We start from the raw sequence: 22171 nt of genomic DNA on the forward strand, positions 1-22171 counted from the left end.
AAGTGAACTTGTGTTTGTTTTGAAGGTAGCTACGTGCAATTTATTCGAAACAAAATGGCTGCCATTCGAAGAGGCGCGCTACTTTCTGTATCCTAATGTTTGTTTGCATTTTATCGGATGAAAATGGCAGGCTACACCAGCTAAAATACAAGGCTATTTTTGGTACGTTTCTAGCACTTTTAAAATGTTTATTTACTAAAAATGAGTATATATGACCTCAAAACTAATAGACATAAATTATAGGGTTTTAAAACAGGTTTTATTGGTCGTTAAACATACAAAAGTGTCACTTACGTTGAGTCCATTCAAATCAGCGATGTCAACAGTTTTATTGAGTTACACTGCCATCTGGTGATGTCTGTTGTGTCCATCAGCTTTATAATCTGAATTATTATTGATGGTGATGAGCAATAATGATATATATTAGCGATCTTCCATCATAAGTGTAAACAAGTGTGCATAGAAGTCCTCACAGCAAAAATAAAGACAATAGTAGAGATTTAAGCATATATTTATGAAAATGACCAACATAATGCATAAATCAAAACACAGTCAACAAAATAAGGTTTGAAAAACGTCCCAGTTCATTCAGGTTTTTCCATTCCAGTTTTTGCCATCACACACTAAGGATTTTAATACAATATAAATGACATTTAGCCTGTATATAAAAAGATGTACATACAATGCATGCCATGTTTATGAATTTTTCTGAGAGTATACACTGTCTTATTCTCAAATAGTTAATTACAACAAATTCTGTACTGTAAATCTGTAAAAAGCATGATTGTCATGCAAAAGCATTATTCTTGCTGCATCAAATGATCCACTAAATCATACCTTGAAAATAATTTGCAGCAAAAATAATTGTCCTTACAGTAAACTTGAGAAGACATTGAGATGAATAGATGTTTGAAAACTGGCTGTTTACATGAAATTATCCTAAAAACATCCTGAAAAAAGCTTTCCTTTCACTATATATAAAGCTGCAATAGAACAACACTGCAAAAAAAAAAAATGCTTTTCTTACTTAGTTTGTTTGTCTTGTTTCCATCCAAAATATCTAAAACATTTAAAATCAAGAAAGATTTTCTAGCCTAGTAATTATTTTCTTGTTTTCAGAAAGAAAAAAAAAAGTTAAAATTAAGTGCATGTTTGCTTGAAACAAGCTAAATAATCTGCCAATGGGGTAAGAAAAAAAAATCTTATTTTAAAAAGAAAACAAGATTATTTTTCTTACCCCATTGGCAGATTATTTTGTTTGTTTCAAGCAAAAATGCACTTAATTTTGACTTGTTTTTTCTGAATACAAGAAAATAATTTTTACTCGCCTAGAAAATCCTTCTTGATTTAAGAATATTAGATATTTTGGCTGGAAACAAGACAAAAAATCTAAGTAAGAATATAATTTTAAATTCAATGAAAACCTACTGAAGCTTTCGCTTTAGTTTGACTTGTTACTTGTTGAAGTGCATATAAAATTTACATCCATGTATGTTACGCAGTTTACCATTGCTTCGGGGCATAATACATAATGCTTTCTAGTGAAAAATTTTGTCTTCTCACATCAAAATTTACTTGTTACTTGTTGACTTGCATAAAGTTCCATCCGTGTTACGCAGTTTTTTAACATAAACTAAATAAACTAAATGTGATGCATATTTGTATGAAACATGTAAGAAAAGGGTAGGACTTTCATTTTATTAAATCATTTTATTTTATTATTTTATTTAAAAAATCATTTTGAAATGCATTTATTCAAGCTGCTTTGTGATTTTTGCTAATGTATGTTAGAGCTGTAGTTCATATTAACACTAATACAAAATTTATATGCAATTTGAAAAATATTACCAAAATTTTTTTTTTCATGTTTTATAGTGGATAATAACGTCACCACAGCTCTAATTCAAGACTTTTTTTATAACGAGTCAAAAGTTTTATAAAAGACACAAATTAACTTTGCAAAGTCGTTTGTACTTCACTATAAGACATGCACAAATCCTACAAAGAGCAATATCACTTAAGATATGAGATGAACGATGTTTGCAAAAACAAATATTTGCACTCATTAAGCGTAATCCACAAAAACCTGTCCATTTAGCTCTTAAGCCTTTCTGAGACCTGTGTAGACATCAAAGAAAGTGTCAGAAATTAAGGCTACTGAAAGTGTCAAAAATGCCCTAGATATGTGAAAATTGAATTGTTTTTGACTATATATTCTAATGTGATGTATTTCATGATTGATGCTGCTTGTTTGTAAGAAACAGATCCATCATTAAGATGTCTTCTAGCCAAAATAGTCCATAATAACACTTTCTACTGTTGTCCTCTCGCATCAAAATCCAGCCGCATATTTGTTTAGAGCTGTTTTGGGCTGTTTTTGCTTGTAAACGTTGTTTGATCTGCGTAGATTTCTCTCCCGATTCAGACAAAATGACTTTTTCACTGGAGAAAGCAAGATTATGGACTCGTATTTTAGCTGGAAGCAAAGTTTTAAAACTAAAAATGTCTTAATGATGGATTTGTTTCTTACAGACACACAGCTTTTGGCTTCTAAAGACATTAACTGATAGACTGGAGTGGTGTGGATTACTTGTGGATTATTGTGATGTTTTTATCAGCTGTTTGGACTTTCATTCTGATGGCACCCATTCACATCCATTGGTGAGCAAGTGATATAATGCAGCCTTCAGTTTTGGGTAAACTATTTCTTAAAACAAATGTTTTGTCTCTCACAGACGTCAAAGAAAGTGTCAGAAATCAGGGTTTAAAAGCTTCTGAAAGTGTCAAAAATGCCCTAGATATGTGAAAATTGAATTGTTTTTAACTGTCTATTCTAATGTGATGTATTTCATGATTGATGCTGCTTGTTTGTAAGAAACAGATCCATCATTAAGATGTCTTCTGGCCAAAATAGTCCATAATAACACTTTCTACTGTTGTCCTCTCGCATCAAAATCCAGCCGCATATTTGTTTAGAGCTGTTTTGGGCTGTTTTTGCTTGTAAACGTTGTTTGAACTGCGTAGATTTCTCTCCTGATTCAGACAAAATGACTTTTTCACTGGAGAAAGCAAGATTATGGACTCGTATTTTAGCTGGAAGCAATGGTTTAAAATTAAAAAATGTCTTAATGATGGATTTGTTTCTTACAGACACACAGCTTTTGGCTACAAAAGGCATTAATTGATGGACTGGAGTGGTGTGGATTGTTGTGATGTTTTTATCAGCTGTTTGGACTCTGATTCTGACGGCACCCATTCACACCCATTGGTGAGCAAACGATGTAATGCTGCATTTCTCAAAATCTGATGAAGAAACAAAGTCCTCTACATCTGAATGTCCAGCAAATGTTCATTTTTGAACTATTTTTTTTAAAACAAGTGTTTTGTGTCTCACATTAGGTTCTCATCCCTTACAAAACAAGCGCCACCAACAGCCAGACGAGCATCACCAAAGAAACTGAGACGCTTTCCATTTTGGATCCATGGCTTTCTATTATTTCCATGCCTATGTTTTTAATTGTTACGTCCACTTGTTTGGGCTCTTCAGGAATAGCGACAGGCTTCGTCGTCGTTTGTGGACGCTCAGGTAAGACAGTCGTAGCTTCAGTGTCGTCTGACTCTGGCTCCTCGGATGGTTGAAAGAGATTCTCGACCACTGTGAGGAAAAGAGAGTTTTGTAGAGTTTTTTTTAGTTTTCTGTGACCACTTTCCAGCCTTTTTATTTTGTGTTTACTATAAAATGGATTTTTGTTGATAAAGTCTTCACATTACCACACATGTTGTTGTCACACACTGGTAGATTATCTGGACACTTTGAGCATGGATCTCCTGACTCATATGGTTTTTGTCCCTCAAAATTTCCTCTGTAATAAAGGAAGGGAAAGGAAAGGAAGGGTTCATTTGATAGATGTTTTATTTTATTATATTGAAAAAAAAGTTTACTTTGAAACAGTTTTGATTAAAACATTTCTTGTCATTTTATTTATTTATTAAATATGAAATTTTGAAGTAGATAAAGTGAAATAGCATTCATGTAAAAAATGAAAAAAAACAACAACAGGCTTTTAAATGAGCTAAATCAAGTTGAAAACTTAATAAAATAACTTAAACTTAATTTGTTCAACTCAACAACTGTCAATTTTATTTAAGAGCCAGGATGGAAAACATTGACATATTAAAGAATTTCTAAAAAAAAATTTATATATAAAAAATGTAAAAAAAATATATATATATATGTAAGTGAGATTTTCAAGACCAATAAAAGTACTAAAAAGTACTATATACTATAAAACATTGACATATTAAAGAATTTCTAAAAATTGTTTTATATATAAAAAATGTAAAAAAAATATGTAAGTGGGATTTTCAAGACCAATAAAAGTACTAAAAAGTACTATATACTATAAAAGTACTAAAGTACTATATATATATATATATATATATATATATATTTTTTTTTTTTTTTTTTTTAAGATGTTGTATTTATTTAATATTTTGATTCTAATATAATTATGAATAATATTGATTTTTAATTACATTTTTATTTAATTAAATAAAAAATTTAATTAAAATGGATAGAAAATGCATACTTATATTATGTTCAAAATATTACACAAATATAACATCTCAAACACAAATACATTTAAATATAAAAAAAAAGTTAAACTCAACTGTCATTTGTATTTAAGAACCAGGATGGAATTTCTTAAAATTCTTTAATATGTCAAAAAATGTAAATAAATAAATAAAAAAATTGAGAGATTTCAAGACCAATAAAAGTAATGAAAAAATAATATAATATAATGTAATATAATATAATATAATATAATATAATATAATATAATATAATATAATATAATATAATATAATATAATATACAATTTAATCTGACTATTATAATTATTTATTTTTGATGTTCTTTAAACATTAATATTTTGATTCTAATATAATTATAATTGAATTAGTATTAACAATAATTTTTTAAATGTATTTAAATTAATTATAATTTATAATTTAATAATTTAATTAAAATAATTAAAAAAAATCCATATTATTCATAACTATAATACAATCAAAATACTAAACAAATACAACATCTTAAACACAAATACATTTACATATAAAAAATTAAATAAAAAGTAGAGATGGAATTAAAAAAAAAAAAAAACATTTAAAACCAAGCAACTAAAACAGAAATATCTTCATTAGCTTTTGAAATGTGTCTTGCACAATAGGGTTATTTTGAGTCCAAAAGTTGAGAATCATTGCTTAAGATTTAAGGTTTTAGAGGTGTATTTTAGTATTAGCAGATTGTGAAGACCACCAGACGTCACAGTTATATATGAGCTCATATGGTGCTAAGTTGGGTCATAAATATTGTAAAAGTGTTCCGGTCATGGTTAGTGTGGATCATTCTAATGCTCTTACTGAGGGTAGTAATTGCAGACGAGGAGAGTGGCCTTCTCAAAATCCAGATTCTCAAGTTTGTCACAGAGATGAGTAGCACAGCCAATTTTATTGCTGTCTGCCCAGACCATCTGTAACAACAACATAGAAACACATTGTCACATCTGCGTATTCAAGCTGTGAAACAATCATTCGCACCAGATGGAAACGATTTTCACCTGAGTGTAATGGCCACACATTTTGTCTTCATGACAGTTATTGGTTTCGTAGTCATAATCCTCATGCTCGCCAAACCTGTGTGTGCAAAGAAATGAGTCGTAATTCTGCTTACAGATAATATTCCTGCATTTGACAGATTTTTTATTTCTCATTTATGCTTTAGTGAAGATATTTGTCATACCAGTCCAGCATTGCTTTGGTTACATTAAATGGTCCGGTGCCTACAAAGAGGTTTTCACCCATAGTGAGATCCTCAAGTTCAGGGTTATGATTCCAGATGCATTTTGCTGCGTATGCCTCCGCCACCAGACGCAGCGTCTCGTCCCACACCTTAAACCACACAAACAAATTTGTGTTTTATTGGACTTTAAGGTTTGTTATTTTTACTCAACTTTTAAATTTTAAATTAATCATTTAAAAAAAAAAAGTATAAATCAGTCATTGAGTGAATCTTGCCATGCTTGGTCATCTTTTACACTAATTTTAATAGTAAAGTATTTATACTGTAGTGTAAGGTATTTTTGTATTGTAAAGCATTTTATTTTTATGGTAGTGTTTGTTGTTCTTCCGTTAATTTATGGATGAATTATTTAATAAATGAACGAGCTTAGTTTTTTTAATGCTAAATAACATTTTTATTTTTATTTTGACATTTAAATGTGCATTAAAATGTAATGCGAACTGAAGGTTTTTATAGAAGTAGAATTATTATATTACATAATTGTAATTATTGTATTTAGGTAAAATTATAATTTTCATAATTCACATGAGTATAGGAGCATTAAAATACAATGCAAAAATGCAAAAAAAAAAAACATAAAAACATGTTTTCATTACCATTATGTAAAAAATTATGTTAAAAAAAGATAATTTTAATAGTATTTATATTGTAGTGTAAGGTTTTCATATTGTATTTGAAAATATTTTTGTATTGTAAAGCATTTTATTGTTATGGTAGTGTTTGTTGTTGTTCCTTTAATTAATGAATGAATGGATAATAAATATGCTTGCTTATCTTTATGCAAAATAACATTTTTATTTTTATAAAAAAATTTTTTAATGTGCATTAAAATATAATGCAAATTAAAAGTAATCAGTATCATAATACACAAACTATTAATACATAAAACTAAAAATAAAAACATGAATAAGCAAGCTTCATGCAAATCCTTTTTTTTTTTTTTTCATTTTACAGTGAAATATGACTCAGGCATGTTGTTTGTACAATCCACCCCACTGCTTGTGTAAATGTAAGTAACATGTTTCACAAGAGGGCCTGAGGCTTTCCACTATGAATCTTCCCATAGTTTTGCTCTGAATTTCAGCCACGATACAAATATGAGAGCGTAAGACAGGATGGCCACATGGGGCTTTATTAAAACACTCACACTCAGGACAGCATTCCTGTGGTTTCATATAACTTGCACATTCCTCAGCATGTCACACTCGCACTCATTGCGCAACAGCATCATTGCAATCACACACCCACACACACTCCATCCAGTCAAAATCAAGCCGGTTCATGGTTTCTGTCTGAAAAGTCCCTGTTTATCAGATAAAGGATCGACTCATGCATTATAAAGCCAGCCTTGTGCTGATGTGATTTTTGCATTCACATGGTAAAGCTGAGGTATGTTTCACACCGCAACAATGCTTAAAGAGACAGCTCACCCAAAAATAAAAACTCTGTCATCATTTACTCACCCCTTAAGTTGTTATCATTTGGTTTAGATCAGAATTTCGAAGCGTGTTCGCAAATCATTTGATTGGAGCGGGTTCGCGACTCGCGAGTTATTTGATTTAGATCAGAATTTCGAAGTGTGTTCACGAGTCATTTCATTGGAGAGGGTTCGTGACTCGTGAGTCTTTTGTTTCAGATCAGAATTTTGGAGAGTGTTCACAAATCATTTGATAGGAGAGGGTTCGCGAGTCATTTGATTTAGATCAGAATTTCAGAGCATGTCGTGAATCATTTGATCAGAGAGGGTTCACAACTCGCGAATCATTTGATTTAGATCTGAATTTTGGAGCGTATTCGCAAATCATTTGATCGGAGCGGGTTCACGAGTCGCAAGTCATTTGATTTAGATCAGAATTTCGGAGAGTGTTCGCGAATCATTTGATTGGAGCTGGTTTGTGACTCGCGAGTCATTTGATTTAGATCAGAATTTCAGAGCGTGTTAGCGAATCATTTGATCGGAAGGGGTTCGCGACTCATGAGTCAATTGATTTAGATCTGAATTTTGGAGCGTATTCGCAAATCATTTGATCGGAGCGGGTTCACGAGTCGCGAGTCATTTGATTTAGATCAGAATTTCGGAGAGTGTTTGCGAATCATTTGATTGGAGCTGGTTCGCAACTCGCGAGTCATTTGATTTAGATCAGAATTTCAGAGCGTGTTAGCGAATCATTTGATCGGAAGGGGTTCGCGACTCATGAGTCATTTGATTTAGATCTGAATTTTGGAGCGTATTCGCGAATCATTTGATCGGAGCGGGTTCACGAGTCGCGGGTCATTTGATTTAGATCACAATTTCGGAGAGTGTTCGCAAATCATTTGATTGGAGCTGGTTCACGACTCGCGAGTCATTTGATTTAGATCGGAATTTCGGAGCGTGTTAGTGAATCATTTGATCGGAAGGGGTTCGCGACTCATGAGTCATTTGATTTAGATCTGAATTTTGGAGCGTATTCGCGAATCATTTGATCGGAGCGGGTTCACGAGTCGCGGGTCATTTGATTTAGATCACAATTTCGGAGAGTGTTCGCAAATCATTTGATTGGAGCTGGTTCACGACTCGCGAGTCATTTGATTTAGATCGGAATTTCGGAGCGTGTTAGTGAATCATTTGATCGGAAGGGGTTCGCGACTCATGAGTCATTTGATTTAGATCTGAATTTTGGAGCGTATTCGTGAATCATTTGATCGGAGCGGGTTCACGAGTCGCGAGTCATTTGATTTACATCAGAATTTCGGAGCGTGTTAGCGAATCATTTGATCGGAAGGGGTTCGCGACTCATGAGTCATTTGATTTAGATCAGAATTTCGGAGCGTGTTAGCGAATCATTTGATCGGAGCGGGTTCACGAGTCGCGAGTCATTTGATTTAGATCAGAATTTCAGAGAGTGTTCGCAAATCATTTGATTGGAGCTGGTTCACGACTCGCGAGTCATTTGATTTAGATCGGAATTTCGGAGCGTGTTAGCGAATCATTTGATCGGAAGGGGTTCGCGACTCATGAGTCATTTGATTTAGATCTGAATTTTGGAGCGTATTCGTGAATCATTTGATCGGAGCGGGTTCACGAGTCGCGAGTCATTTGATTTACATCAGAATTTCGGAGAGTGTTCGCGAATCATTTGATCGGAGCTGGTTCACGACTCGCGTGTCATTTGATTTAGATCAGAATTTCGGAGCGTGTTAGCGAATCATTTGATTGTAGCGGGTTCGCGACTCGCGAGTCATTTGATTTAGATTAGAATTTCGGAGCGTGTTAGCGAGTCATTTGATCGGAAGGGGTTCGCGACTCATGAGTCATTTAATTTAGATCTGAATTTTGGAGCGTATTCGTGAATCATTTGATCGGAGCTGGTTCACGACTCGCGTGTCATTTGATTTAGATCAGAATTTCGGAGCGTGTTAGCGAATCATTTGATTGTAGCGGGTTCGCGACTCGCGAGTCATTTGATTTAGATTAGAATTTCGGAGCGTGTTAGCGAGTCATTTGATCGGAAGGGGTTCGCGACTCATGAGTCATTTAATTTAGATCTGAATTTTGGAGCGTATTCGTGAATCATTTGATCGGAGCGGGTTCACGAGTCGCGAGTCATTTGATTTAGATCAGAATTTCAGAGCGTGTTAGCGAATCATTTGATTGTAGCGGGTTCGCGACTCGTGAGTCATTTGATTTAGATCAGAATTTCGGAGCGTGTTCGCGAATCATTTGATTGGAGAGGGTTTCGTGACTCGCGAGTCATTTGATTTAGATCAGAATTTCGGAGCGTGTTAGCGAATCATTTGATTGTAGCGGGTTCGCGACTCGCGAGTCATTTGATTTAGATTAGAATTTCGGAGCGTGTTAGCGAGTCATTTGATCGGAAGGGGGTCGCGACTCATGAGTCATTTAATTTAGATCTGAATTTTGGAGCGTATTCGTGAATCATTTGATTGGAGAGGGTTTCGTGACTCGCGAGTCATTTGATTTAGATCAGAATTTCGGAGAGTGTTCGCAAATCATTTGATTGGAGCTGGTTCACGACTCGCGAGTCATTTGATTTAGATCAGAATTTCAGAGAGTGTTCGCAAATCATTTGATTGGAGCTGGTTCACGACTCGCGAGTCATTTGATTTAGATCGGAATTTCAGAGAGTGTTCGCAAATCATTTGATTGGAGCTGGTTCACGACTCGCGAGTCATTTGATTTAGATCGGAATTTCGGAGCGTGTTAGCGAATCATTTGATCGGAAGGGGTTCGCGACTCATGAGTCATTTGATTTAGATCTGAATTTTGGAGCGTATTCGTGAATCATTTGATCGGAGCGGGTTCACGAGTCGCGAGTCATTTGATTTACATCAGAATTTCGGAGAGTGTTCGCGAATCATTTGATCGGAGCTGGTTCACGACTCGCGTGTCATTTGATTTAGATCAGAATTTCGGAGCGTGTTAGCGAATCATTTGATTGTAGCGGGTTCGCGACTCGCGAGTCATTTGATTTAGATTAGAATTTCGGAGCGTGTTAGCGAGTCATTTGATCGGAAGGGGTTCGCGACTCATGAGTCATTTAATTTAGATCTGAATTTTGGAGCGTATTCGTGAATCATTTGATCGGAGCTGGTTCACGACTCGCGTGTCATTTGATTTAGATCAGAATTTCGGAGCGTGTTAGCGAATCATTTGATTGTAGCGGGTTCGCGACTCGCGAGTCATTTGATTTAGATTAGAATTTCGGAGCGTGTTAGCGAGTCATTTGATCGGAAGGGGTTCGCGACTCATGAGTCATTTAATTTAGATCTGAATTTTGGAGCGTATTCGTGAATCATTTGATCGGAGCGGGTTCACGAGTCGCGAGTCATTTGATTTAGATCAGAATTTCAGAGCGTGTTAGCGAATCATTTGATTGTAGCGGGTTCGCGACTCGTGAGTCATTTGATTTAGATCAGAATTTCGGAGCGTGTTCGCGAATCATTTGATTGGAGAGGGTTTCGTGACTCGCGAGTCATTTGATTTAGATCAGAATTTCGGAGCGTGTTAGCGAATCATTTGATTGTAGCGGGTTCGCGACTCGCGAGTCATTTGATTTAGATTAGAATTTCGGAGCGTGTTAGCGAGTCATTTGATCGGAAGGGGGTCGCGACTCATGAGTCATTTAATTTAGATCTGAATTTTGGAGCGTATTCGTGAATCATTTGATTGGAGAGGGTTTCGTGACTCGCGAGTCATTTGATTTAGATCAGAATTTCGGAGAGTGTTCGCAAATCATTTGATTGGAGCTGGTTCACGACTCGCGAGTCATTTGATTTAGATCAGAATTTCAGAGAGTGTTCGCAAATCATTTGATTGGAGCTGGTTCACGACTCGCGAGTCATTTGATTTAGATCGGAATTTCAGAGAGTGTTCGCAAATCATTTGATTGGAGCTGGTTCACGACTCGCGAGTCATTTGATTTAGATCGGAATTTCGGAGCGTGTTAGCGAATCATTTGATCGGAAGGGGTTCGCGACTCATGAGTCATTTGATTTAGATCTGAATTTTGGAGCGTATTCGTGAATCATTTGATCGGAGCGGGTTCACGAGTCGCGAGTCATTTGATTTACATCAGAATTTCGGAGAGTGTTCGCGAATCATTTGATCGGAGCTGGTTCACGACTCGCGTGTCATTTGATTTAGATCAGAATTTCGGAGCGTGTTAGCGAATCATTTGATTGTAGCGGGTTCGCGACTCGCGAGTCATTTGATTTAGATTAGAATTTCGGAGCGTGTTAGCGAGTCATTTGATCGGAAGGGGTTCGCGACTCATGAGTCATTTAATTTAGATCTGAATTTTGGAGCGTATTCGTGAATCATTTGATCGGAGCGGGTTCACGAGTCGCGAGTCATTTGATTTAGATCAGAATTTCAGAGCGTGTTAGCGAATCATTTGATTGTAGCGGGTTCGCGACTCGTGAGTCATTTGATTTAGATCAGAATTTCGGAGCGTGTTCGCGAATCATTTGATTGGAGAGGGTTTCGTGACTCGCGAGTCATTTGATTTAGATCAGAATTTCGGAGCGTGTTAGCGAATCATTTGATTGTAGCGGGTTCGCGACTCGCGAGTCATTTGATTTAGATTAGAATTTCGGAGCGTGTTAGCGAGTCATTTGATCGGAAGGGGGTCGCGACTCATGAGTCATTTAATTTAGATCTGAATTTTGGAGCGTATTCGTGAATCATTTGATTGGAGAGGGTTTCGTGACTCGCGAGTCATTTGATTTAGATCAGAATTTCGGAGCATGTTCGCGAATCATTTGATCGGAGAGGGTTTCGTGACTCGCGAGTCATTTGATTTAGATCAGAATTTCGGTGCGTGTTCGCAAATCATTTGATCGGAGAGGGTTTCGCGACTCGCGAGTCATTTGATTTAGATCAGAATTTCGGAGCATGTTCGCGAATCATTTGATCGGAGAGGGTTTCGTGACTCGCGAGTCATTTGATTTAGACCAGAATTTCGGAGCGTGTTCGCGAATCATTTGATCGGAGAGGGTTTCGCGACTCGCGAGTCATTTGATTTAGATCAGAATTTCGGAGAGTGTTCTCAAATCATTTGATCGGAGCGGCTTCGCAACTGATCTAAATCATTTGATTTAGATGAGAAATTTTAGAACTTGTTCTTAAGTTGTTATTGAACCTGAATTTCTTTCGTCTGTTAAATGCAAAAGAAGATATTTTGAAGAATGGTGATGACCAAATAGTTGCCCCATTAAAAAAAAAAATACTATGGAAGTCAATGGGGATTAGAAAGTGTTTGGTTACCAACATTCTTCAAAATATTTTCTTTTGTGTTTAAGGCGAGACACTGCAGGGGAAAAGAAAAAAAACTAATAGTTATCACCTTACTTACCCAGTTGATTGATTACATTGATAATTGCAAACATTTTTTTGTATTAAAAGTTTTCTAAAATGTTAGGTTTAAATATGCAAATGAGGCATTATTTAATTAAAATATGCGCTAATTTGCATATATTTCTAGTACAAATATCTAAACACTGGATGAAGTCAGTTTTAAAATTCTTTATTGATTCTTTACTGATCAATTTTTTTTACATATTACAGTCAAAAGTTTTTACAGAGGGAACTTTGGGTATCATTTCGTCACGCCATAATTTAGAAAAAACACAATTTTTATATTTTATATTTTACCCTTTTTTGGGAATAAAATGTTGTATAAAATCAAGCAAATCATATATGAACAAATCCTTCTGTAAAAACCTTCAGGATATTGACAAGAATTAAAATTTAAAGTTTGATGTGTAAGTGTTACTGAAGTGAAGATTTATGGCTCACTGTAGAAAAAAAACTCATTTTGAGAAAACAGCCTTTAAAAATATGCATTGTAATTGAAATCTAATGACACAAATAGATAAAGTGCTATAAAAAAAAAAAAAACACTTAACAGTGTTTTTCGGATGTTTACTTTCCACTAGTCTGAAAAAAACACTTTATGAAAAACCAAAAAGGCTCATTTTCATTTTTAGGTGAACTATGCCTTTAAATTTATTACATATTGCATTTGCAATAAGTTTTCATTTGGTAAACGATAATCATGATTATAGCATTACTTAGACTCTCTTGTGTTTCGAAAGTAATTGCGCCCCATGAATATGCATCATGATTTAATTACTTTAGATATTAATGTGCTAATTATTGTTTACAGCAGTAATGAAATGGTAAAAGAAGTAATTGCAGTGATTGATGGCAGATGATGAGAAACACACAAACATTGAGCTCAAGGCCAAAACGATGATAAAAACATTAACAACCCTCATGAGATGAGAGATCAGACACAGACTTCAAACATATGTGGATGAAAAAGATGTTTTCTATATCATGTACAATTCCAGGCAAAAGTTTTTGAACAGTAAGATTTTTAATGTTATTTAAGAAGTCTATTCTGCTCACCAAGCCTGCATTTATTTAATAAAAAGTACAGCAAAAACAGTCAAATTTTTAAATATTTTTGCTTTTCTTTAAAAATCTGACAACCCCAAACTTTTATTAGTACTGTATAATAAAACGTCAATTCTATATCCAAATGCATTTTAATTTAGTAAGGTTCACCTAAAGAAAATTAAAGATGCTATCATAGTTTACTCTTCATTGACTTTTTGAAGAATAAACACTACCATTCAAAAGTTTTTGAACAGTAAGACTTTTGCTGTTTTTAAAGAAGGCGCTTCTGCTCACCAAGCCTGCATTTATTTGACTTAAAGCACAGCAAAAACAGTAAAATTGAAAATATATTTGAATACACATTCTAAAATATATTCAAATATATTTGAATATATTTTCAAATGGAATTTATTAATGTGATCAAAGCTAAACTTTTAGCATCATTACTCCAGTCTTCAGTTTGGATCAAATGATGAAAAAAAAACATGAAAAAAACTTCAAAAACTTTTCACTGGTAAAGTAAATATTTAAATTTCAAAGAATATTTAGTGCTGTCAAGCTAAGACGTGAAGATTCAGCAGCCCGTGTACCAATCTACCGTACACCAAAGAATCAAAGGCGAATGTGTTGTGTTTCCCGTCAGGTGCATCTCTTACCACTTTCTGCATGAAGGCGGCGCTGGGCTGAACCTTAGAGCGAAGCTCATTGTGCATGTTCACTATAGTTGATTTCTCCTGCTCGGTCAGGTGACCGGCGGCTAAACTCAGAACGACCCAGAGCCCAATACTCCGGAGGGCCACATTCCAATACATGCTGCCTCTCCTCCTGGAGGTGCCCAAACAAGCCGTCAGCAGTCAGATGAAACCTCTTCTCTAGTTGCTCTCAGGTCACCTGCTGTCCTCAATGTCTTCAGAGTAACTTAAAGTATCTCTCTCTGGGCTGTAAGTGTGTGGAAGAGGGAGAGAAATTTTGTACAGGACCCTCTCAGCTCTCCCACTCTTTCGATCCTGTATTTAAACCGCCCATGGTCATATTACACATCTCACACGCACATATACTTATTCGCATTGCTCGACTTCCTTACCTCATCTGAAGGCTTCACATGACTCATTTCCAGCTGTCTGACAAGTTGGATCCAACATGGAGTGCTCTAAAACTCCACAGATTTGAGATAAGTTTGTGTTTTAGTCACTCGGCATGTCAGACCAGTTCTGCTTGAGGAATGCCTGAGATAACAGGGATTTGATTTGATTTGACCTGCCTGTGTTTTCTATGCAGATCCTGGATTCTCATTTCCTCAGTACCAGGCTCTGCTGTCTCTGGCAGGGGACTCACCCTTATATTCAGTCCGTGCCCCCTACAGAGGGTCCCTCCCTGCTCTGGGTTACACTAAACCAGCTCCCGTTTACTGTAAGTGACGCCAGTGGAATTCTTTACCACCTTTATAGCTGAGCTGCATACTGAGAGGATTATTTCACTGGAGGGATAAGTTCTGAATTATTAAATATATTAAAAAAGTTATTAGCTGCTCTGGTTGCCCTGCAACTCAAGTCACATATACAAACATATAAAAAACTAGATTTTTACATTTTCTGAAGACAGTTTTGATGAGATTTTTCTTGTGCAAAAATCATTGTATCAGGGCCAGAGTCCTGTGGGTGGTTGCTTGTGCATGCTGGGTGGTTGCTGGGGTGTTGCAAAGGTGTTTCCATGGTGTTCAGGGAGTTGCTGTGTGGTTGCTAGGGTGTTCTGGATGATTGCTGTTGCTGTGCTCTGGGAGGTTGCTGGGGTGTTGTGACAGTAGGTTGTTCTAGGTGGTTGCCAGGGAGTTGCTATGTAGTTGCTAGGGTGTTCTGGATGATTGCTAGGGGGCTGTTACTGTGTTCTGGGTGGTTGCTGGGGTGTCACTATAGTAGGTTGTTGTTAGGTAGTTGCTAGGGTGTTCTGGGTGATTGCTAGGGGACTGTTGCTGTGCTCTGGGCAGTTGCTGGGGTGTTGTGACAGTAGGTTGTTCTAGGTGGTTGCCAGGGAGTTGCTATGTGGTTGCTAGGGTGTTTTGGATGATTGCTAGGGGGCTGTTACTGTGTTCTGGGTGGTTGCTGGGGTGTCACTACAGTAGGTTGTTGTTAGGTAGTTGATAGGGTGTTCTGGGTGATTGCTAGGGGACTGTTGCTGTGCTCTGGGCAGTTGCTTGGGTGTTGTGACAGTAGGTTGTTCTAGGTGGTTGCCAGGGAGTTGCTATGTGGTTGTTAGGGTGTTCTGGATTATTGCTAGGGGACTGTTACTATGTTCTGGGTGGTTGCTAGAAGGCTGTTACTGTTCTGGGTGTTTGCTGGGTTGTTGCTACAGTAGGATGTTGTTAGAGTGTTGTGGGTGGTTGCCAGGGAGTCACTATGTGGTTGCTGGGGTGTTCTGGATGGTTGCATGGGGACTATTACTGTGTTCTGGGTTGTTGCTGCAGTAGGTTGTTGCTGGGGTGTTTCTGTGGTAGGTTGTTGCTAGAATGTTCTGGGTAGTTGCCAGGGAGTTGGTATGTGGTTGATGGGGTGTTCTGGATGATTGCTTGGGGGCTGTTATTGTGTTCTGGGTGGTTGCTGGAAGTTTGCTACAGTAAGTGGTTGCTAGGGTGTAGTGGGTGGTTGCCTGTGAGTTGCTATGTGGTTGCTGGTCGTTGCTATAGTAGGTGGTTGCTAGGGTGTTCTGTGTGGTTGCCAGGGAGTTGCTATGTGGTTGCTATGGTGTTCTAGATGATTGCTAGGGGCTGTTACTGTGTTCTGGGGGGTTGCTGGGGTGTTGCTACAGTAGGTTATTGTTAGGATGTTGTGGATGGTTGCTAGGGAGTTGCTATGTGGTTGTTAGGGTGTTCTGGATTATTGCTAGGGGGCTGTTACTGTGTTCTGAGTGGTTGCTGGTTGTTGCTATAGTAGGTGGTTGCTAGGGTGTTCTGGGTGGTTGCCAGAGAGTTGCTATGTGGTTTCTATGGTGTTCTGGATGATTGCCAGGGGGCTTTTATTGTGTTCTGGGTGGTTGCTGGGAGGTTGCTACAGTATGTGTTTGCTAGGGTGTTGTGGGTGGTTTTTCAGAAAAAAAATGTCAAAATGATTTGCATTTTTGCTTAAAACAAGCAAAATAATCTGCCAATCGGGTAGGAAAGTTTGAAAATTGTTAGGATGTTGTGGATGGTTGCTATTGAGTTGCTATGTGGTTGCTAGGGTGTTCTGGAATATTGCTAGGGGGCTGTTACTGTGTTCTGGGTAGTTGCTGGTTGTTGCTATAGTAGGTGGTTGCTAGGGTGTTCTGGGTGGTTGCCAGAGAGTTGCTATGTGGTTTCTATGGTGTTCTGGATGATTGCTTGGGGGCTTTTATTGTGTTCTGGGTGGTTGCTGGGAGGTTGCTACAGTAAGTGGTTGCTAGGGTGTTGTGGGTGGTTTTTCAGAAAAAAGTCAAAATGATTTGCATTTTCGCTTAAAACAAGCAAAATAATCTGCCAATGGGGTAGGAAAGTTTGAAAAAAGATTTTTTTTTTACCCCCTTGGCAGATTATTTTGCTTGTTCTAAGCAAAAACTCACTTAATTTTGACTTGTTTTTTTCTTAAAACAAGAAAAAATGTTTACTTGTCTAGAAAATTCTTCTTGATTTAAGAATTTTTAGGTATTTTGGCTGGAAACAAGACATCTAAGTAAGAAAAGTATTTTTTTTTACAGTGTAGGATGTTGTTAGGGAGTTTCTATGTGGTCACTAGTGTGTTTTAGATTATTGCTAGGGGGCTCTTACTGTGTTCTGGTAGGTTGCTAGTGTTGCTACAGTAGGATTGTTGCTAGGGTGTTCTGGATGGTTGCCAGGGAGTTGCTATGTGGTTGCTAGGGTGTTCTGGGTGATTCCTGGGGTTTCACTACAGTAGGTTGTTGCTCGGGTGTTGTGGGTGGTTACTAGGGAGTTGCTATGTAGTTGCTAGACTGTTCTTGCTGTATTCTGGGAGGTTGCTGGGATGTCGCTATAGTAGGATGTTGCTAGGGCGTTGTGGATAGTTGCTAGGGTGTTCTATAGTGTTCTGGTGGTTGCTATGTCATTGCTAGGGTGTTCTGAGTGGTTGCCAGGGAGTTGTTATGTGGTTGCTGGGTGTTCTGGATAATTGATGGGGAGCTGTTAATGTGTTCTGGGTGTTCTGGTGGATGCTATGTCGTTGCTAGGGTGTTCTGAGTGGTTGCCAGGGAGTTGTTATGTGGTTGCTGAAGGTGTTCTGGATAATTTCTGGGGAGCTGTTAATGTGTTCTGGGTGGTTGCTAGGGGACCATTACTGTGTTCTGGGTGGTTGCTGGGGTGTTGCTACATTTAGTTGTTGTTAGGGTGTTCTGGGAGATTGCGCTGTGGCTTCTGCTTTGTTCTGGGTGGTTTCTGTGCTGTTGCTGCATTGTTGCTTGGGTGTTCAGAGTGACTACTATGGTACTGTTTCTAGGGTGTTCTGGGTGGTTGCCAGGGAATTGCTATGTGATTGCCAAGGTGTTTTTTAGGGTGTTCTAGGTGATGTTGAGGTGGTTTTAAAGGTTTTCTGTGTGGTTGTTGAAGTGTTGCTAGGTGGTTTCAATGCTGTCCTGGGTGGTTGCTAGGCCATTGCTAAGTTGTTGCTACTGTAGGTGCTCTAAGTGGTAGCTAGGTAATTGCTCTGTGGATGCTAGCGTGTCCTAGGTGATTGCTAGGGTATTGCTAAGCGGTTGCTTGCTAGGGTGTTTGAAGTGGTTGCTGAGATGTTGCTAGAGTGGTTTTCAGGGAGTTGCATGACACGTAGAAGTGCGTCTCTTATTGTTCTTTGAGTGACTGGAATATGCATGTCAGGGAAGTAATTTTCACATACCTGTCAGTCTTTTGTATGGTTATATAATGTGTCCTTCGTTTAATAAGCTGATTGACTGTCTAAATTAAACAAAATCCTTCTGTTGTTGATGTGGCTCTACAGTAATCCATTCACGTGAATTGTACTATAAAGTTTATATTGCTAGTTTTGAAAGGCTTGATCTTCCTGGTATTAAACTGTTTTATTTTCTCTTGGCTGTTGGGCGTTGTTCAAGGCGTGGACACTTTCGCTGTTCAAATTGTGATTTCCAGCAGCCAGATGTACAGGCATAGCAACACCAGACTCCAAACAGCATAACACTGCACATGTGTGCGGCTCATGGTCAATGACGTTTTGCAGCATTGTTCAGAAATGCAACAAAATCCCCCTTTTTTTTTTCATCTGTTTGGGTTCTGAATCTGCTTTGTATTATAAAAATTATTTAACTTTTGTTTTTAGTTTGTTCTAAAGGATAATGACATCATAAAATCTCCAGTTGATGGGTTACCTGGGAATAAAAATGATGTGATGTGGACTTGTGGTTGAATATCTGTTGAAGTTTGCCTTTAGTTTCAATCTGGCAACAGCACATGCTTATATATACATCATATATACATATATTTGAGATATGCTCATATATATAATAATATGTATTCATAGTGCATACTCATATTACGTCATATGCAATGATGGGTGAGTCGTTTAATTGACAGAGATGCTTAGAGATGAAAAAACAAACATAGTTCATCTGAGCAAAACCCTATCCAAACCACAGCTGAATCTCTGCTCTGTGTTTCCCAGATCTGTATGTGTCTTCCTGTGATTGCTCATCCATTCAAGCTTTCCAGTCTCATGTGGATCTTTATTTTAACTGATGGAGATACCCTGAGATCATGTGTGGAATGGATTTAGTGCTCAGAGTAAAATTGTTATGTTAATGTATCAGTTACATGTTAAAAAAAGTGAATTAATTAAAATAATATTATATACACAAAAACATATGATTTTAAAATATATATTATGTATGTTTAATATTATATACCAGTCAAAAGTTATTGAAGATTTTTAATGCTTTTTTAAAGAAGTCTCTTCTGCTCAACAAACCTGTATTTAGAAAATTTTGAAATCTTTTGTGACATTATAAATGTCTTTATCACCAATTTCTATAAAAAAAAAATACTGACTTTGTATGTATATGTGTAGTGTATAATGTTACATCTGTAAAATCTTTTTATTTCAGATAAATGCTGATCTTTGGATATTTCTATTCATCAAAGAATTCTAAAAAATTACTTTACTGTTTTAAATATTAGTAATAATAATAATAATAATAATAATAATAATAAACACTGACACTGAAGACTGGAGTAATGATGCTGAAAATTCAGCTTTTTTCACAGGAATAAATTACATTTTAAAATATATTCAAATAGAAAGCAGTTATTTTAAACAGTAAAAATATTTCACAATTTACCATTTTTAATTACTATTTATTTTTTAAATAGTAAAATTATATATATTTTTTATTCATTCATTTTGATTTTTAAATAAAGAACTGTTCACATATTTAAAATTAATTTAACATTTTTCTTAATTGTACAGGAAAGCAAAAAGTGCAATATCCTTTGGACCAAAAAGTCTAAAATAGAAGTTGTAATATATAATATTAATATCTAATATTTAAAAACATAATATAAATATCCAATATATTAAGTGATATTACTGTTAAATTGGAATATGATATCAAGTTATTTATATGTAAGAAGTCTCTTCTGCTCACCAAGCTTGCATTTATTTGATCCAAAATACAAAAAAAGCAGTAAAATAGTGAAATATTTTTACAATTTAAAATAACTGCTTTCTATTTGAAAATATTTTAAAATGTAATTTATTTCTGTGATCAAAGCAACATTTTCAGCATCATTACTCCAGTCTTCAGTGTCACATGATTCTTCAGAAATAATTTTAATATTCCGATTTGCTTTTCAAGAAATATTTTGTATTATTAATATCATTATCAGTATTTAAAACAGTTGAGTCATTTTCTTTCAGGATTATTTGATGAATATAAAGATCAAAAGATCAGCATTTATCTGAAATAAAAAGCATTTGTAACATTATTTAGTATAATTTAGTCATTTTTTTAAACTATAGAAATTAGTACTTTTATTTAGCAAGGATGCTTTAAATTGATTAAAAGTGATAAATACATTTGTAATGTTACAGAAGTTTTATTATTATGAAACTGTTTTCAACAGAATAATAATAATATTATTTTTATTTTTTTGAGCAGCAAATCAGAATATTATAATGATTTCTAAAGGATCATGTGACTGGAGTAATGATGCTAAAAATTCAGCTTTGAAATCACAGTTTATACATTAATATTCTTACTGTTCAAAAACTTTTGACTGGTAGTCACATACACAAAGACAAATATACATGAATTATGGAGTTTGTTTACTGAACCACATCAGAGCGAGACGTCTTTAAATGAGAGTGATTCTTATGGGTGGAGAGCATTTTACCCAGCATCCTTCACTCATGAATCACAGATTACATAAGTATGTCTTTAAACGACTTTTCACGTTATGTTGGCTGATGTCATGCACTAATGTATGTCTCATGTCAGATGATTCACAGCTTATTGCCTGCTGTTAAAATGTCCATCTAACATTATTTAAAACATAGTGTGTTCATATTCAAACAGGGCAGTTGAGAAGTGCAGTGGAGATTGTTATTGTGAATTTGTGAACGTTTGTCATCGCCGCTGACCCTGTCTTTGCTGTAAGTGTAGAAATGTCCGAAAGCAGTTCCAGATGTGTTGGGAGGGGCGGCGAACGTCTCTCTAGGGACCCTTATACTGCCGGGTCTCCGTGATTTCAGCAACTGTCAGTCCCGCCCTGAATATCCCACCCTTCAGCGGTCTGTAGTTCAGTTTTACTTCACTGCAACAACACAATGTCATGACAAAGATTTGACTTGGTAAAACGATCTAATCAAAGCAACATTATGATTTATTGTTTGGGTTAGTTATGCCATAGACATGAAATGCTGTGTATTTTCTTTTCGTTAAAAAGTTGGCATGACCTACAAAAACTGTTTTAAACTTAAAATTATATTCTAATATTTTGCATTTTAAAATATCCAGTATTTCTATTGGGAAATATATTCATGTTTTGTTTTTGTCTAACTTTCCAGTTAAAATATTGAAAAAAAAAAATTTAAACAAGACACACTGCAAGATATATTGACACATTACACTACCAGTCAAAAGTTTTTGTACAGTAAGATTTGTAATGTTTTTTTTTTTTATAGAAGTCTCTTCTGCTCACCAAGCCTGCATTTATTTGATCCAAAGTGCAGCAAAAACAGTAAAAAAATTGAAATATTTTTACTATTTAAAATAACTTTTCTATTTGAATATAGTCAATTTTTTTTGCATCATTACTCCTGTCACATGATTTTTTAGAAATCATTCTAATATTCTGATTTGCTGTTCAAAAACATTTATTATTATTTGTATCAATATTTAAGTATTTATATAGGTTACATTTTTTCAGGATT

The 22171-nt window shown here is 35.8% G+C and overlaps 1 protein-coding gene across 2 annotated transcripts; it reads right to left on the reverse strand.

The window, feature by feature from the left end:
- Window positions 1–237: 237 nt before the first annotated feature.
- On the reverse strand, window positions 238–15072 carry LOC141291113 (peptidase inhibitor 16). 2 transcript variants are annotated; one of them, XM_073823283.1, is made up of 7 exons: window positions 14857–15072; window positions 14429–14711; window positions 5807–5955; window positions 5625–5700; window positions 5428–5537; window positions 3772–3863; window positions 238–3655 (listed from the first exon to the last, which is right to left on the reverse strand). In XM_073823283.1, exons 2-7 carry the CDS (start codon window positions 14582–14584, stop codon window positions 3411–3413), a joined length of 828 nt encoding a protein of 275 aa, XP_073679384.1. In that variant the 5' UTR covers window positions 14585–14711; window positions 14857–15072; the 3' UTR covers window positions 238–3410. The 2 variants fall into 2 exon arrangements, with proteins under 2 accessions (XP_073679384.1, XP_073679385.1); XM_073823284.1 differs by having other exon boundaries at window positions 14429–14779.
- Window positions 15073–22171: the final 7099 nt, after the last annotated feature.

The sequence above is a fragment of the Garra rufa genome, chromosome 18, assembly GCF_049309525.1.
Source record: "Garra rufa chromosome 18, GarRuf1.0, whole genome shotgun sequence".
In the NCBI taxonomy this organism is placed as follows: Eukaryota; Metazoa; Chordata; class Actinopteri; order Cypriniformes; family Cyprinidae; genus Garra; species Garra rufa.

Coding starts and splice junctions, on each gene's coding strand:
- LOC141291113 (XM_073823283.1), bottom strand. CDS start 14,584: ATGTATTGGAATGTGGCCCTCCGGAGTATTGGGCTCTGGGTCGTTCTG. Junction 5,956..14,428: donor CCGCCTTCATGCAGAAAGTG/GTAAGAGATGCA, acceptor GTGTGGTTTAAG/GTGTGGGACGAGACGCTGCG. Junction 5,701..5,806: donor ACCAAAGCAATGCTGGACTG/GTATGACAAATA, acceptor TTGCACACACAG/GTTTGGCGAGCATGAGGATT.